The sequence below is a fragment of the Marmota monax genome, unplaced genomic scaffold, assembly GCF_021218885.2.
Source record: "Marmota monax isolate L192 unplaced genomic scaffold, Marmota_monax_Labrador192_F-V1.1 WCK01_AAM20220418_F8-fsc00017, whole genome shotgun sequence".
Classification (NCBI taxonomy): Eukaryota; Metazoa; Chordata; class Mammalia; order Rodentia; family Sciuridae; genus Marmota; species Marmota monax.
The window spans coordinates 15,124,063-15,141,732 of NW_026695241.1; the positions used below are offsets into that span (position 1 = coordinate 15,124,063).

The 17,670-nt window shown below is 32.7% G+C and overlaps 1 protein-coding gene across 4 annotated transcripts in view; it reads left to right on the forward strand.

The window, feature by feature from the left end:
- The window catches only part of Cep128 (centrosomal protein 128), a 410,851-nt gene that overhangs the window by 390,043 nt on the left and 3,138 nt on the right, over positions 1 to 17,670 (forward strand). For all 4 annotated transcript variants that reach the window (XM_046440733.2, XM_046440735.2, XM_058577821.1 and 1 more), the window contains one exon: positions 10,659 to 10,767. In XM_046440733.2, coding sequence (XP_046296689.1) covers positions 10,659 to 10,767 — 109 coding nt within the window. The remainder of the gene's footprint in view (positions 1 to 10,658; positions 10,768 to 17,670) is intronic.

The following is a 17,670-nucleotide window of genomic DNA, read 5'->3' on the forward strand; positions in this document are numbered from 1 at the left end:
GCTGCTTTAAAAAAATTTTTTTAATTTGTTTTAATTATACATGACAGTAGAATCCATTTATGTACTTTGATATATTATACATAGATGGGATACTATTTCTCATTTTTCTGAGTGTACATGTTGCAGAATAATATTGGTCATGCAGTCACATATATACATACAGTAATAATGTCTGTTTCATTCTACTATCTCTTCTGTCCCCACATTCCCTCCATTTCCCTCCCATCACTCCCTCTACCTAATCTAAGGTAACACTATTCTTCCCTAGTGCCCCCCACCTTATTGTGAAATAGTATCCACATATTAGAGAAAACACTCGGCCTTTGGTTTTGTGGGATTGTCTTATTTCTTTTAGCATAATATTCTCCAACTCCAACTATTTACTGGCAAATGCCATAATTTTAGTCGTCTTTTTAGCTGAGTAATCTTCCATTGAGTATATATACCACATTTTCTTTTTCCATTCATCTATTGAGGGACACCTAGGTTGATTCCATAGTCTAGCTCTTGTGAATTGAGCTGCTATAAATATTGATGTGGCTGTGTCACTATAGTATGCTGATTTCAAATCCTTTGAGTATAAACCAAGGAATGGGATAGCTGGGTCAAATAGTGATTCTATTCCCAGTTTTCCAAGGAATCTCCATAGTGCTTTCCATATTGCCTGCACCAATTTGCAGTCCCATCAGCAATGCATGAGTGTACATTTTCGCCAACATTTATTGTTGCCTATATTCTTGATGATTGCCATTCTGACAGGAGATAAAAATCTTAGAGTACTTTAGATTTGCATTTCTCTAATTCCCAGAGATGTTGAACACTTTTTCATATATTTATTGATTTATTGTATTTCTTCTGTAAAGTATCTGTTCAGTTCCTTAGCCCATTTATTGATTGGGTTATTTATTGTTTTCTTATCAGCAAATTTGGTGTTAAGTTTTTTGAGTTCTTTATCTATCCTAGAAATTAATGCCTTATCGGAGGTGTGTGTGGTGAAGATTTTCTCCCAATCTGTAGGCTCTCTCCTCCCTTTATTGTTTCCTTTGCTGAAAAAAAGCTTTTTAATTTGAATCCATTCCATTTATTAATTCTTAATTTTACTTCTTGTGTTTTAGGAGTCTTGTTAAGGAAGTCAGATCCTAGGCCAACAGGGTGAAGATTTTGGCTTATTTTTTCTTCTATTAGGTGCAGCGTCTCTATTCTAGTGCCTAAGACTTTGATTCACTTTGAGTTGATTTTTGTGCAGGGTGAGAGATAGAGGTTTAATTTCATTTTGCTACATATGGATTTCCAGTTTTGCCAGCACCATTTGTTAAATAGGCTACCTTTTCTCCAGTGAATGTTTTTTGGAATTTTTGCAACTGCTTTTTAACAAAGCAGATGCTGCACAGGGTAAGATGAAGTGGGTCAGGATGTCTGGATAATGGCTTTCAGCAGCATTTATGAAGACAGAGATTGCAAAGTCCTTTGTTGTATTTGTTTGAGGTAAGCACATGTGCGATATAAGTAAATGTTTGTCCCTGGAAGTCATTTCTCCCTCATTAAATCTCTCTATGATATATTTATGCCTTGCTTATAGCAATTAATGGCTTTTAGCACTTTCTCTCTCAAGTCAGCTATTTCTAACTTAAATCTTCTACGACAGTGGCTTTGAAAACACACTACACATAACTCCTAGTGAAACTCAAGATTGTAGGTGATGCATAAACATTTTTTATTTTAATGACTATAAAAATATATCAGTAGTGTATTATTCATGTAATTTTACAGATATTTCTTGGAAACAATAGTGGCAATCTTGGGGGAATTTGATGGAGCATTAACCTTATAATACCCCAATTATCTTATTTATAGCCTCTGTTCTCCATGCTCTGATAAGAAATTATATGTGAACTAGTATGCAAATGTATCTCTGTGCTTCCCTCAATCCCAACCAATTTGTCATATTCTTTAGGCCTCTCTTATACAGAGATTAAAAGGTAAATTTGTGTGAGCTTATTAAAGAAAATATAGCTAGAATACCAAAGTTTAGGAAATGCTGTTTTCCTGGACAGTGTGGCATCTTTGATTCCAGAATACACAGAGAATCATACATGTTAAGTTGGTGATTTTTTAAAATAATATTTTTCTAGCTTCATGCTTTCTGGTATTCTAACAAAAATAAAAAATAGTTGTTTATTTTTCCAGCACACCCAAAACTTTGTAAGCAATCAAATCATGAAATCTGAACGGATTTTTGTTCTTTTGAAGTGAACAAGACTAACCTGCTGCCATAATGTTTAGTTGATTTCATCTTGTTCTTTACAAATCACCCAAAATATTGCCAACTGAACGGGGATTTTTTTTTTCTTTTAATAAAAACTAAAAATAGTAATGGATTAGACTGATTATTAGGATCAGCATGGAACTTAGTTAAGCATATTAAGTTTTAAACCTAATGAGCTCCATTTTACCAACCCTTTTTCTCTTAACAAGTCACTAAATAAATTGCTCAACAGGGACATTAGAAAAGCAAAGATTGTGAAGAAATTCAGAGAGGCCATTTTTAATATTGAATGCAAAATTCTAGGTACTAAAAGTCTAAAACTATAAGGAATATTAGTTAAATGTATTAGTTTTTAATAGGCATGTAATTAATAATATATACACTCAAACAATCATCATTTCCTTTAAAATGCTCACTTTAAGAAAAAAATGTTTTTTTTTCAAATGTTTTTTTTTCAAATGTTTCAAATGAGGCCAGCATTTCTAAAACATCTTATGTTTCTGTCTTTAATTCAGTGGCACGATCTATTGAGTGCTTTTGTTGGCAACAAATTTTTATCTACTGTTAGTAGATTTGGTTTTTGAAAATAAAGTCACATTAAGTCAAATCTGAAGTAGACAGAAAATACATGAAAATGGAATAAAGAGTTTTTTATTAGTGGTTTTCTAGAAATATGAAATTTTATACCATATAATACCAATTAGTAAGGATAAGTGTATTAGTATTATTAGAAAAACTACTGAGCTTCAGATGACCTGATCTAGCACAATATTCTCATGAATGTTATTCTGGTGGATGAGTATTGCTTTGGGTTTATAGTATTATTGAATCAGTTGGATTTCTTATGGTAAAGATGGTTAGCATGGTTTTAAGTGCTGCCTGTGCAGTGTGTCTATCCAGACTGAATAGGTTGATAAAATGTAAAATGTTAGAGGACTTAAAGGAGATCTGATCCAGCCCCCTTAATTTCTTACATGAAGAAACAGGATGTGACAGTGTCTCCCATGTCCCAAATTCCACAATTGCAAATTGGAATTTCTATACTTTGATAAAGAGATGATCATATACATTATTGAATGATGAATGGATAGCAGAAGAAATCAGAAATGAAATAAAAAAATATGTAGAGGTAAGTGAGAACAGTGATACAACATATCAAAGTCTCTGGGACACTTTGAAGGCAATGCTAAGAGGAAAGTTCATTGCACTGAGCTCATTTATTAAAAGAATAGAAAGCCAACAAATAAATGACCTAAAAGACCTAGAAAAAAACAAATCAACACCAAAAGCAGTAGAAACAGGAAATAATTGAATCAGAGCTGAAATCCATGAAATTTAAACAAAATAAACAATTCAAAATAATTGACAAAATATAGAGTTGGTTCTTTGAAAAAAATACATAAAATTGATAAACCCTTAGCCCCGATAATGAAGAGACAGAGAGAAAAAACTCAAATTACTAAAAAAAATCATTATAAAAAGAGGAAATATCATAACAGACACTACTGAAATACAGAAGATAATCAGAAACTATTTTGAAAATTTATAGTCCAATAAAATAAAAAGTCTTGAAGACATCAACAAATTTCTAGAGACATATAAACTACCTAAACTGAATCAGGAGGACATATTTGAATAGATCAGTTTCAAGCAATGAAATAGAAGACACCATCAAAAGCGTACCAACCATGAAAAGCCCAGAACCAGACAGATTCTCAGCCGAGTTCTACCAGACCTTCAGAGAAGAATTAACACCAATACTCCTTAAATTATTCATGAAATAGAAAAGGAGGGAACCATTCTGAACTCATTCTGTGAAGCAGCTAGTATATCACCCTGATACCAAAACCAGACAAAGACACATCAAGGAAAGAAAACTTCAGACCAATGTCTGTTCATAGATGCAAAAATTCTCAATAAAATTCTGGCAAATTGCATACAAACATGTTAAAAAGATAAGGCACCACCATCAAATGGGGATCATCCCGGGGATGCAAGTTTGGTTCAACATACAGAAATCAATGAATGTAATTCACCACATCAAGACTTAAAGACAAGAATCACATGATTATCTCAGTAGAAGCAGAAAAAGCAGTTGACAAAATGCAGCATCCTTCATGTTCAAAACAGTAGAAAAACATCATATCTTAATTTTGTAAAAGTTATATAGGCTAACCCAAGGCCAACATCATTCTAAGTGGAAAAAAATTGAAAGCATTTCAAGAACTGGAACAAGACAAGGATGCCCTCTTTCACCACTTTTATTTAACATCATCATTGGAACTCCAGCCAGAGCAATTAGATAGGAAAAAGAAATTAAAGCGATAAGAATAGGAACAGAAGAACTCAAACTATCACTATTTGTTGATGGCATGATTCTATATTTAGAAAACCAAAAAAAGTCCAGCAGAAAACTCCTAGAACTAATAAATGAATTCAGCAAAGTAGCAGGATATAAAATGAACACCCATAAATTAAATATGTCCCTATACATCAATGATGAATCCACTGAAAGCGAAGTTAGGGAAACTACCCCATTCACAACAGCCTCAAATAAATAAATAAAATACTTGGGAATCAATCTAACCAAAGAGGCAAAAGACCTCTACAATGAAAACTGTAGAACACTAAGGAAAAAAAAAAATTGAAGAAGATCTTAGAAGACGGAAAGATCTCCCATGCTCTTGGATAGGCAGAATTAACATTGTCAAAATGGCCACACTCCTGTAGCGCAAGAAGTAATATCAAGAATCAGAAAATGTGATGAAATCAAACTAAAAAACTTCTTCACAGGAAAGGAAACAACCAAGAATGTGAAGAGAGAGCCTACAGAATGGGAGAAAATCTTTATCACATGTACCTCAGATGTTTATAGCAGCTCAATTCACAATAGCTAAACTATGGAACCAACCTAGGTGCCCTTCAACAGATGAATGGATAAAGAAAATGTGGTGTATACATGCACAATAGAATATTATTCATCCTTAAAGATGAATGAAATTATGGCATTTGCTGGTAAATAGATGGAGCTGGAGAATATCATGCTAAGTGAAATAAGCCAATCCCAAAGACCCAGTGCCCTAATGTTTTCTCTGATATGCAGATGCTAATTCACAGTAAGGCTTATGGAGGCGGGAGGCATCTAGGGAAGAATAGACATAATTTGAACTAGACAGAGGGGGGAAGGGAGAGGTATGGATACGAAGGGTAGTAGAATGAATCTGACATTATTACCCTATGTGCATATATGATTTATATCATGTTCAACCAGAAGAATGAGAAATTATACTCCATTTATTTCTGATATAGGCATTCTATTGTCATGTATAACTAATTAGAACAAATAAAAAGAAAAACATAACAAAAAAGAAATGATCATATGTGATGGAAAGATGGGAAGATGAAGGTAATCAAAGCCTCACCCTCATGGAGATTAAAATCTAACTTAGTGAGCATGCAGAATGAGTTACTAAGGGCAGATTTTAAGGCAACCATCTGCAAGGTTGAACTTTCAAGTAGGAATAAAGTTTGCTGAGAAAGAGGTTAAACTTGCTTGAGCATTGATGGAATATTGGGACTTCATAGTGAGCATAAATGGAGAGATGGTACATTGTTTGATGAGAGACAAATTCAAGAAAATATTTCTGCCACTGATTCAGAAATGCCTATGTGTTTTTTCTTTCTCTCCAGGGAAAGATTGGATAAATTAAAATTCATCAATTAAATGTATCATTTATCTTATAAACTTTGAACATATAGTATTCCTGAGAGAAAAATATTTGGTGGGCATCCATAAATATTAATCATTAGATATCAGTTTAGCAAAGAAATATAGTCAGGTTGGAACAGATTTTAAGAAATTACAATGTGGGTTATGAAAGAGAAGTGGAAGAAGCCCAGTGAAAATATTAGAAAATGCAAGTTTCTTCATCCAATGGAAGTTTTTCAGAGAATCCTGGCTAACTAGCTTGTTGAGACTTAAGATAGCAATAAAAATAGGTCCTTGTACTAAGGATATAAGAATTGGTAAAAGCAAAAGCTGAGTTTATTGAAATTGCAAAGACTCTTTCTTTTTAATGAATATTTCTTTTTTGTATTTAAGAATTTGATTCAACAACAGGCAAGAGTTAAAAAGGATATAATCACCTTCTAAAATTTACTTCTATAGAAATTCCACAGATTAAATAGCAATATAGGATTGGAGGAGATGAAAGTATTTTTTTCATATTCTAGAATACTGATTATGCAAAGAGATTATGAAATATATTTCTTTCAATGTTAATTTCTCTGGTTCTATTTCAAGGTAATATGGGGGATTCTGACAGTTCTTCGAAGATATAAAATGTTAGTACTGTAAGTTATATTAAAATTGAACCTCCTCATTTTCTATGTGTGAAAAAAAAATAAATGTGAGTAATTGGATGATAAATAAATCAAACATTGTAAAAGAAAGGATAACAGCTTTAAGTGTATATTCACCTATTAACAAAGTATCAAAATATTTGAAGCAAAAATGGGTAGAGCCGAAAAGAAAAATAGACTAATCTGTAATTGTATTTGTAAATTTTGATATTCTTCTTTTAATCATTAACAAAATCATAAGAATAAAAATCAGTCCTGATATAGAAGTCTTAAACAACCAACAACACCTAATATTTTATTTCAAACAATAACACCTAACTAATATTTATAGAGTAGTATCTCCACACACAATCGCTAATTGCACATATTTTTCAAGTACATATTGAACATTCTCCAAGACAGGATATATTCTGAGTGATAAAAATTCAATAAATTTAAGAAGATTGAAATGATATGTTGTTTTCCTACACGGGAATGAAACCAGAAATTGAAAGATATCTAAGGTATTCCCAAATATTTAGAAATTAAAGAGCTTATTTTTAAATTATCCAAGGATAGGTGAAGAAAGAAAAGCAAAGGAAATATAAATATTTAACTATATAAAAATAAAAACACAACTTATGAAAATCTATGGGGAACAACTAAAAAGTGATCAGAGGAAAACTGGTAGCATCACATATGTATACTACAAAAGAAGAACGATCTGAAGTCACCAATCTAAACTTCCATCATAAAAAATTAGAAAACAAAGAGCAAATAACACACAAAGTATGTAACAATAAGGAAGGAATAAAAACAGAAATCAATGAAATAAAAAGCAAATAAATAAAAAAATAAATTAAACCAAAGCTGGTTTCCTTGAGAAAAATTTATAAAATTAAAAAAACACAAAAAACAACTAAATAGACTGAATAGAAAGAATACACAAATGGCTGAGTTTAGGAATGAAAAAGGTACATTAATAGAAATCCTTATGACCTTAAAAGTATAAACAGGTAATATTATGATTCACTTTATGACAATTTAAACAAAATGAAATGAATATGAATAAACAGCCTTAAAATGTATTATTCAGAAATCCTAGTTCTAGTAATCTATATTAAATATATAAAATTTGAACATAGCTTTTTTTACCAAGATGTTTACCAAATGGTTACTTACAGTAGGAAAAAAAAGCTGGAATCAACCTTAAGTTTATGACAGTAAATTTATAAAATATACTATGATGTAACTGTGATGATGACAATTGAAAATTTCCCATATAGTGTTATTTGCAAAAAGTAGGAGGGGCTGGGAATAGCATGTAAGGCACATGTGTTAAGTGAGAGAAAGAGACAAAGAGCAGGAAACAAAATACTCAACAAATGGTTTATAAAATGGTTTATAAATAGATATTTATAAACCAAAACTGGAAAATTATACTCTTAAATTGGGTTAATAAGCTAATTTGATGGATTATTTTTTTTCTTCTAAATGTTTTATTGTATTTTCCAAATTGGCTAAGGAATGAAATATGTCAGTGCCTTATTTTAGCCTTGTATTCCCAGAAGCTGGTTTTATCATTAAATATATATTATTTTTGTAAAATGGAAAAGATATAACCTGTGTTTTGATGCCAGTTGATTTTGTTTTAAATTTTAGAATCAAGCCATTGAGGAAAAATGAATATTATTTAATTATCTTCATTATTCCTCCAGTAGACACATTTGAGGTCATCATACAGGAGCTTCTCCATGAAAATGCCCAATCTGTAGTCTACCCTTTCTCATCTTTCCAGTTCCAGTGTCAGTGGGCAAAATGTGTATTTGCTTTATCTTGCTTTCTCTTGTCTTTCTTTTCTCTTATCATGCCATAGTCATCAAAGCATCTTTTAGTGGGAAACCATATCATTACACTTTTTGTGTGTGTGTGCTTACAGACTAAACCATGATTTAGTGGCGTTCTCTAGCATTAGTGGAGACCATCACCTTCCTTTCCATTTATGCATTTTCCAACTCCAGCTAGGCGTTTAGTATCCACATCTGAACTACCACAATTACTAGCTTGTCTGACTCTAATTTCCCCTGGTTGTTGGAGTATTTAAAGGTGGTTATTGGAGTATACTTGAGACACAATTTCTTTCCCAGAAATCCAACAGTGAGCAGCACCTATTTCTAATGAAATCCCCATAATGTGTTAGCACTAAAAAAAAAAAATCACGTGGTTGAAAACCTCAGGATCTGCATCTTATGTAGAACTAAATTCCTTAATACATAAAGGCTAAAAGGCTAAGATCTTCAACCATCTGAGGATTATATACATGCCTTTTTTGCTCAAAATAAATTGCCCTTTTACAAATATGTACAAACTTCTTTTTGCCTTTCTTGGTGACAAAAAATTAAGAAGTTGGTAGCTGGTGCAGAGAATGACACCTAATTCATCAAGCTACCTGAGGCCTTACTAGGTGGGGACCATGTTTTGAGGAATCTTTTAGAGCCACCTTTTGCTATGTAATCATTAGCAAAATTCTTGATCTCTTCCACTCTCCAGACTCACAGTTATCCCCAGTTACAGCCTTTTAATTGGTATTCCCACCTCAACACTTGCCCACTCCAATATGTTCCACACATAGGTCAAAGTAATCTTTGAAAATGTAACTCAAAGCTATTATTCTACTTTTTAAAACTCTTGATTGCCTTCTGATTGTATTTAAGAAAAAAAGTCCCAAATCTTAAACATGGCCTTTACCCACGTCTGGACCTACTATGACCACCTTCCTCTGCAGAGGCTCAGTATTCCTAATCCATGAGGTCTTCCATGTGTTCTTCAAACACACCAACTCTTTTTCACTTCAGTACTCACATGATCTGTGACATCATTCCCTGCTTCCCTACTTCCCTTTTAGTTTTCCCATCCCTACCCATAAGCTTCCCCTTAGGTGACTCACTGACTTCATACCCAGCATTGAAATACTGCCTTCAGTATCAATTTCCAGAAGGATCTCTTTGGATCTCAAGTCTAAATTGGCATATTCCTATTATTTCTTGCTCTTATAGCAATTATCACAATTTTTAATAATATATTTTGTGTAGTTTGTTATACCTTTCTCCCCTGCCAGCCTTAAGGTTTCCTGATCATATACCCCAATGTCTTGTTTGTTCTTTGTTCAGTACATAATATGTATCCAATAAATTATTATTAAATGAATGAATAAAAGAAAGAAAAAAGAATAATAAATAATTAGAAAAAAAATTCATGAGAAAACTGCTATTATTTTACTCTTTATTAATGTATATTAAATACCCACTTTAATCTGCTTAATTAGTAAACTTATTTAAAGTTGTAATCATCTTTTTCAGCTAAGATTTGGGTAGAAGGACACATTCGTACAACACATGAAAAGAGAGACCTTTTGTGTGGTCATTTTTGTTTGTCTTAAACTTTTGCTGAATGTGTAAGAAGATTAATCATAATGGAAGGCAGGCCAGCTAAATGTATTTAAAAATATCAAATTATTTTTATTGACTAAGTGTTTCCACCTAAGAATTTGTCATAAGGAATAGACCTAAATATGGGAAAGGTTATATATTTAAAGATATTTCTCACAGTGTTATTTATAGGAGTAAGACACTGGAAACCACCTAAATGCCAAGTAAAATAATGGCTGAGCAAAACTTGTTACATCCACCAGATAGCATATGAGTAATCACTGAGCTGAAGGTTAGGATAATATAATGACTCCCAAAATGTTTATAGAGTAAATGTAAATAACACAATTTTATAACCGTGTTTATAAATCCTATTCATAGAGGTAAAAAAAAAAAAAAGACTGGAAAGAAATATGTCATGCTGCCATAGCAATGAGTGATTTCTTTTTTTAGTATATTTTCTTTAATATATATTTTATTTTTTTCAAAGATTATAATTGTATTAAACTATTCACATGTAATATAGTTTGCATATTGAGATTCTGTCTCAGTTTCAGTACATTTGAGCCTTGGTCCTTACATTTTGTAATAACTGAACCAAAATGTCCTGCTTTCTTTCTTAGGATGACAGAAGCTTTGTCGAAGATTCCCATGCTCATGGATTAGTTCACTCATCTTCTTGGCAGGATTACAATCGCTTCCTGTCTAGTCCACGATTTTCACACTTGAGCCGTAAGTAATAAAGTCCTGTACCAGTTCTTAAATTGGATTTAAGAAAATGCAACTCATGAGAAAATTAAACTTCAGGACTAGTACATGATCATAATATTCATGTGCTAAGTTTGAGAAAATTTTATCATGAATCATACAAATAATCACCCCAAGTACCTTTATAATATTCCCCAATTTGCTTTAAAAATATATATATAGAGAGAGAATATATATAAAAATATATATAGAATATATATATAAATATATATATTTATATAATCTGTTTTTTAGATCTTACACTTCTCAGAAAAGTCAAATCACCCCAGGTAAAATGTTAATTAAGCAAAATTTTTTGGTTGGATATTGTTAATAACTATAAATTGAGTAAAAGAACTTATTTTTATATAAGTTCAAATTTTATAAATTTGAATTTTATAAAATTCAAATCATCAAAAGGAAGATTTTTTGCATATAACTCATCAGAAATATGTGATCTTGTACAAAGAGTTAGACTATGTATGAAAGCCATTACCCACTAGAATTCACTCTGTGAATACTCAGTGAATGCCAATAAACTGTCCTCAGCAGCCTAATCAAGGTATGAGTCCCATGGTTCAGAATACTGTCTTCCACCTTCAATGCCTCCTCTCCTTCTCTTTCTATGCCTGTTCTTCAGCTTTCAGCTTATGTGAAATGTCCTTAAAGAAGGCATTAGAGTTTAGTTTTGAAAGTGATTTCTATTATAAGACCACCATGTGTTACAATTTTCCTTTAAAATATTCCTCAGAATAATAATTATAAAGCCCCTTGATGTTTGAGTGACTTTTGTTTACTGTTTGTTTCCTCCACCAAAGAGTGAACTCATTGAAGATAGGAGAGTACCTATTTTGTTCACCACTGTTTAGCACTCTAAATTGTACTTGGCACACAGTTTTTACCAATTAATATTCAGTAACATTAGATGAACATGCGTTTAAGTCCACTATTATCTAAACTATTGGAATTTCAATATTATTTAATGGATTCTTATTTACATAATAATGTACTTGTTTAGTTTACCATGGGTCTGAAATGTTGTGCATTGAATTTGATAATTCTGTCATTTAAAATAGCTGGATAGTTACAAAATAATGTACCAAAATAAGTCACAAGAAATAGGTCAAATCCAAAGGTGATAACTCTCATTTTTGCTGATTAATATTCATGGATTCATTAAATAAATATTTATCAGTTTCTGGTAAATGGTTTTGTCATCATTATATCATGATTATTTTATTCCAAAAGCTAAGCATTTTTCTTTCCTGTTCTAATCATTTTACCAAGTGATTTCATATCCACATAAACTCACTGCTATTCTAATCTGGCAGAACTTTTCAATATGGATTGTATCTCCAGTTAGAAATGGCACCTCAGAATCTGATAGGCAAGAATTTGTGTCTCTCATGTTAAGCCATGGAAAACTTCCCAGATCTATTTAATATAATGAAACATGGAAGAGGAGAGTAAGAAGTAATGACAGTTGAACATCAGAAAATTTCATCAATTATGACATTTGAGAGCTTGTAGATAAAAACAGCACCATGACAGAACATGGAGGTCATTTTTCTCCTGATGTTTCATTTTGGTATTGTGACTTTGATAAGGCCCTAAAAAGGCACCTAGATGGAAGTGGTTAGAAGACATTAAGTAGAAAGCATCAAGATTTGTGGAATTTTAGGCAAAGAAAGAAAATATATTCAACTGTCTAAACATTTTATGGCCAGCTTTGGTAATTTTTCAAATTAAGATATATTTCTCACAGGTATCCATAAGTCTCTATATAAATCTACTGGCTCATTTATTGATTGGGTTATTTGGTTTTTTGGTGTTAAGGTTTTTGAGTGCTTTATATATCCTAGAGATTCGTGCTCTATCTGATGTGCTTATAGTAAAGATTTGCTCCCATTCTGTAGGCTCTCTATTCACCTCACTGACAGTTTCTTTTGCTGAGAAGAAGCTTTTTAGTTTGAATCCATCCCATTTTTTGATTCTTGGTTTTAATTCTTGTGCTATAGGAGTCTTACTAAGGAAGTGGGGCCTAATTCGACATGATAGAGATCTGGGCCTACTTTTTCTTCCATTAGGCACAAGGTATCTGGTTTAATTCCTAAGTCCTTGATCCACTTTGAGTTGAGTTTTGTGCATGGTGAGAAATTAGAGTTTTAATTTCATTTTGTTACATGTGGATTTACAGTTTTCCTAGCACCATTTCTTGAAGAGGCTATCTTTTCTCCAACATATGTTTTTGGTGCCTTTGTCTAATATGTAATTATGTGGGTTTTTCTCTGTGTCCTCTATTCTGAACCATTAGTCTATAGGTCTATTTTGGTGCCAATATCATGCTGCTTTTGTTACTGTTGCTCTGTAGTATAGTTTAAGGTCTGGAATATTAATGTCACAAACTTCACTCTTCTTGGTAAGGATTGCTTTGGCTATTCTGGGTCTCTTATTTTTCCAGATGAATTTCATGATTGCTTTTTCTATTTTTATGAGGAATGTCATTGGAATTTTGATTGGAATTGCATTTAATCCATATGGTGTTTTTGGTAGTACGGTCATTTTGGCAATATTAATTCTGCCTATCCAAGAACAAGGTAGATCTTTCCTTCTTCTAAGGATTTTTTAAATTTCTTTCTTTAACATTCTGTAGTGTTCATCGTAGAGGTCTTTCACCTCTTTCGTTGATTCCCAAGTATTTTATTTTATTTTTTTAAGGATATTGTAAATGGGGTGGTTTTCCTAGTTTCTCTTTCTGAGGATTTTTCACTGATGTACAGAAATGCCTTTGATTTATGGGTATTGATTTTATATCCTGCTACTTTGCTGAATTCATTTATTAGTTTTAGAAGATTTCTTATGGAGTCTTTTGGGTCTTCTAGGTATAGAATCATATCGTCAGCAAATAATGATAATTTGAGTTCTTCTTTTCCTATCTATATCCCTTTAATTTCTTTCATCTGTCTAATTGCTCTGGCTAGAGTTTCAAGGACTATAGGAACTGAACAGACACTTCTCAGAAGAGGATATACAATCAATCAACAGATATTTGAAAAAATGTTCAACATCTCTATCAATTAGAGAAATGGAAATCAAACTACTCTTAAGATTTAATCTCACTTCAGTTAGAATGACAGCTAAGATTTAATCTCACTCCAGTCAGAATGACAGCTATCAAGAATATAAACAACCATAAGTGTTGGCGAGGATGTGGGAAAAAAATGCATACTGATACATTGCTGGTGGTACTGCAAATTGGTGCAGCCAATCTGGAAAGCAGTATCAGATTCCTTGGAAAACTTGGAATAGAACCACCATTTGACCCAGTAATCCCACTCCTCGGTTTATACCCAAACAACTTAAAAACAGCATAATACAGGGACACAGCCACATCAATGTTTATAGCAGCACAATTCACAATAGCTAAATTGTGGAACCAACCTAGATGCCCTTCAGTACATGAATGGATAGGGAAACTTTGGTATATATACACAATGAAATATTACTCAGCATTTAAGGAGAATAAAATCATGGCATTTGCAGGTAAATGGATGGAGTTGGAGAATACAATGCTAAGTGAAGCAAGCCAATCCCAAAAAACCAAAGGCCAAATGTTACCTTGATATGAGGATGTAGACTCATAATGACAATGAATGGGGAGCATGAGAGGAATGGAGGAACTTTGATAGGACAAAAAGGGCAGGGGGGGAGGGGAGGGGGCATGAGGGTAGGAAAGATGGTGGAATGAGTTCGACATCATAAATCTAAGTACATGTATGAAGACACAAATGGTGTGAAAATACTTTGTGTACAACCAGAGACTTGAAAAATAGTGCTCTATATGTGTAATGTGAAATGAATTGCATTCTGCTGTCATATATAACAAATTAGAACAAATAAATAATTTAATAAAAACAAAATCTCAAAAAGAAATAAAACTAAGAAAAGGGAAAACTATCATGGAGAACATAATTTGAATGAGAAAATATTTATTGCACTGTAAATTTTGACTGAAAAAATTAAAAAGTTAAGACTCATTTAATGAATCATTTAATTATGTTATTGACTAATTCTGTCTTCTGTCTCACTCTTCTTTTGTTGACAAGTTTGTTTTAGGATTTATCTTCTAAGCCTCTTACCATACTTTAAAAAATACTCTTCAAAATTGAGTCACAGCCACCTTATTATTAATTATTATTAACTAATTAAATTAATTTATTTCTAGAAATCAGATTCATTCTTATTTACTTTTCTGATGAACCTTGAATTTTTTGTTTTTAATAATGTAACTGTTGGGAAATTAGGATCACCTTGAATATTTCTATTTTTGTAACACAAACAAATTTAGCTTAATCATAGAAATTGTCCTATAACTTTTCTTTAATCTTCTGTAAACCTCCTACATTAAAAAGAAATGTCAAGGGCTATGGTTGGTTGTAGCTCAGTAGTAGAGCACTTGTCTAGTACATGTGAGTCACTGGGTTCAATCCTCAGCATCACATAAAAGTAAATAAACAAAAGTATTATGTCTATAACTAAAAAGTAAAAACAATAAGAAAGAAATGCAAAACCAACAAAGAGAAAAATGGAATCTATAGCTAAAGATAATACAAAGGAGGTACCCTTGAAGAGATCAGAGAAAATATTAGATCCATTAAAAATAAAAGCAATTATATTATGAAAAAGGAACATATAGGAAAGAGGTCTCAGAATTTTAAAATGATTGCCATGAAGACCAAATAACAAAACAACAACAAAAAAAGAAAAACTTGGAAATGTGGAAAATAAAAATCAAGAAAACCACAAAGAAAGTTAAAGGAAAAAAAAACATAGGACAGTAGAAAATTTTTTAAAAAGCCATTTCAAGAGGGACAGTCCATGATCAATGGAAGTCCAGTATGAGAGAACAAAGGAAACAGCAGAAGGCTAGGAGTGGCCAGGGTAAAGGGCTCCTCCAACAAGTAGCTGCTGCACAAATGTCATCCTGAGGTTGACGCCTATGCTTCTTGCATCCCATGCCTTTCTCTTTCTTGTTTCACCCCTTTCTTTTGTGGGAGCACATCAAAGAAGGGGAGGTGAATGTTTTCAGTCTTCATATTTCTGAAAATAGATTTCTTCTCTTTATACTCGGTTAATACTAGCTGGCTATGAAATTCTAGTTGAAAATTATTTTCCTTCTGAGGACTTTGAACAGTTATCTTCCAAAATTCAGTGATGGTGTTGAAAAACCACATGTATTTGACTCCCATTCTTTCCAAATGATCTTCTCTAGCCCTCCTGTAGCCTCTCACTCCCTTCCCACTCCTGGGAACTTGTAGGAACTGTTCTCTTCAACCTTAATGAGTTTGCGATGCTGTGCCTCTGTGTGGTCTTGTTTTATTCCTTCTTCTAGATACTTGTTGGCGGGGCCCTTTAATCTGGACACTCATGTTCTTAAATTCTCCCATATTAAGGGGAAAAAGGAGAGATTATATTGAGAAAATCTTTAGGAAATAAACAAATTGTCTGGTATAGTTGAGCACTTAGAAAAAAGATAAACTACAAAAAGACACAAAGATCTAATTGAGATATTAGAAACAAGATAGTCACAGAAAAGAGGAAATAAAAAATAAAATTAAAACATGAGTCAGTTAATAAGTATAGGGAGAAAATGAATAAGAAACATTGTCACAGAATGCCTTAGTCTTGTGTGAGCTGTATTTATTTACATATTCATAAAAATATAAACACTCAGTATTGACATAACTAAAAGTTTAGATGTAGCTATATTGGGAGGATGGGAATGAAGAGAAGTAGGTGGGTGTGGATAATGTCTAAAAATGATAAGTCAGAAAATAGCAATAAAGACTTATTTTTACAAAAATGAAGCAAATGCAGAAAATAAATCTAAAAGAGTTGGCTGAGGTTGACTCTGAGGAGAGAGACTGTAAGATTAGCAGGGGTTGGGAGAGACTTCTGTTTTCTGTGTAACCCTTTGGTACTGTTAGATGTGTATATATACACTTTGGCTAAAAACAAGTCTTATAAAGATAAATGATACTAAGAAAACCTGGGTTTTATGCCTGAACAGCAAATGGAATAAGAAGTCTGGCTTTGGACCAGCCATTTGGACCTATGCAGACCTCTGGCAAGTAGGCACTGACAGTCCTTAGGCAGATGTTCTTGGTGCATAGAACAGGCACCTCCTTCCTTAGGTTAGAACTGTGCTGTACCAGGCCCTTTTGTCTATGCTCTGGACTCAGAGGCATTCATTCTGCTGACATAGGTGCCCTGTCAAACTGTGACCAAACTAAAGCATAGAATCACTGACCATGGAAAAAACAAAGGAAATGGGAAAATACTGCATAATTTGTGGTCTCTGAAATGATCCAGCATTAATGAAAGTTTGTTTTAAGAAGTAATTTATGTCAGCTTTGTGTAGTTCAGGTCAATTCATGAAAAGGTAGATTCCTTCTGCCAGGAAGAAGGAAAGAAATGTATAAATTGTAAGTTTATGTTACCATTGGAAATAAGAACACAGAAATCCATTATTTAAAGCCATGATCACTACCAAATTTATCCTGGCTGGCTAGAAGTTATGGCCATGAGTCAGGACACACTTTTAGAAGACTTGAATTCCATTACCTTTCGCCTGTAGACAGTGGGGGCTTAGTGAGAGAGGCTCATAATGTCAGCTTTTGAAACTGTCATTTTTATTTTTTATAAGTAGTGACTGACCACTAGTCTCCATGTATAGCTCCTTTTAAACTAAGGGAACACAACTCCAGGACAGGGCCTTTACTCTCAGGGATGGAACCAGTCTAAACTTGAACAAGATCTCTGTAGCAATCTGATGACCTCTAGAAATCTCCAGTCCTTTGAGACTAAGAAGTTTAATCTCTTTGGAAT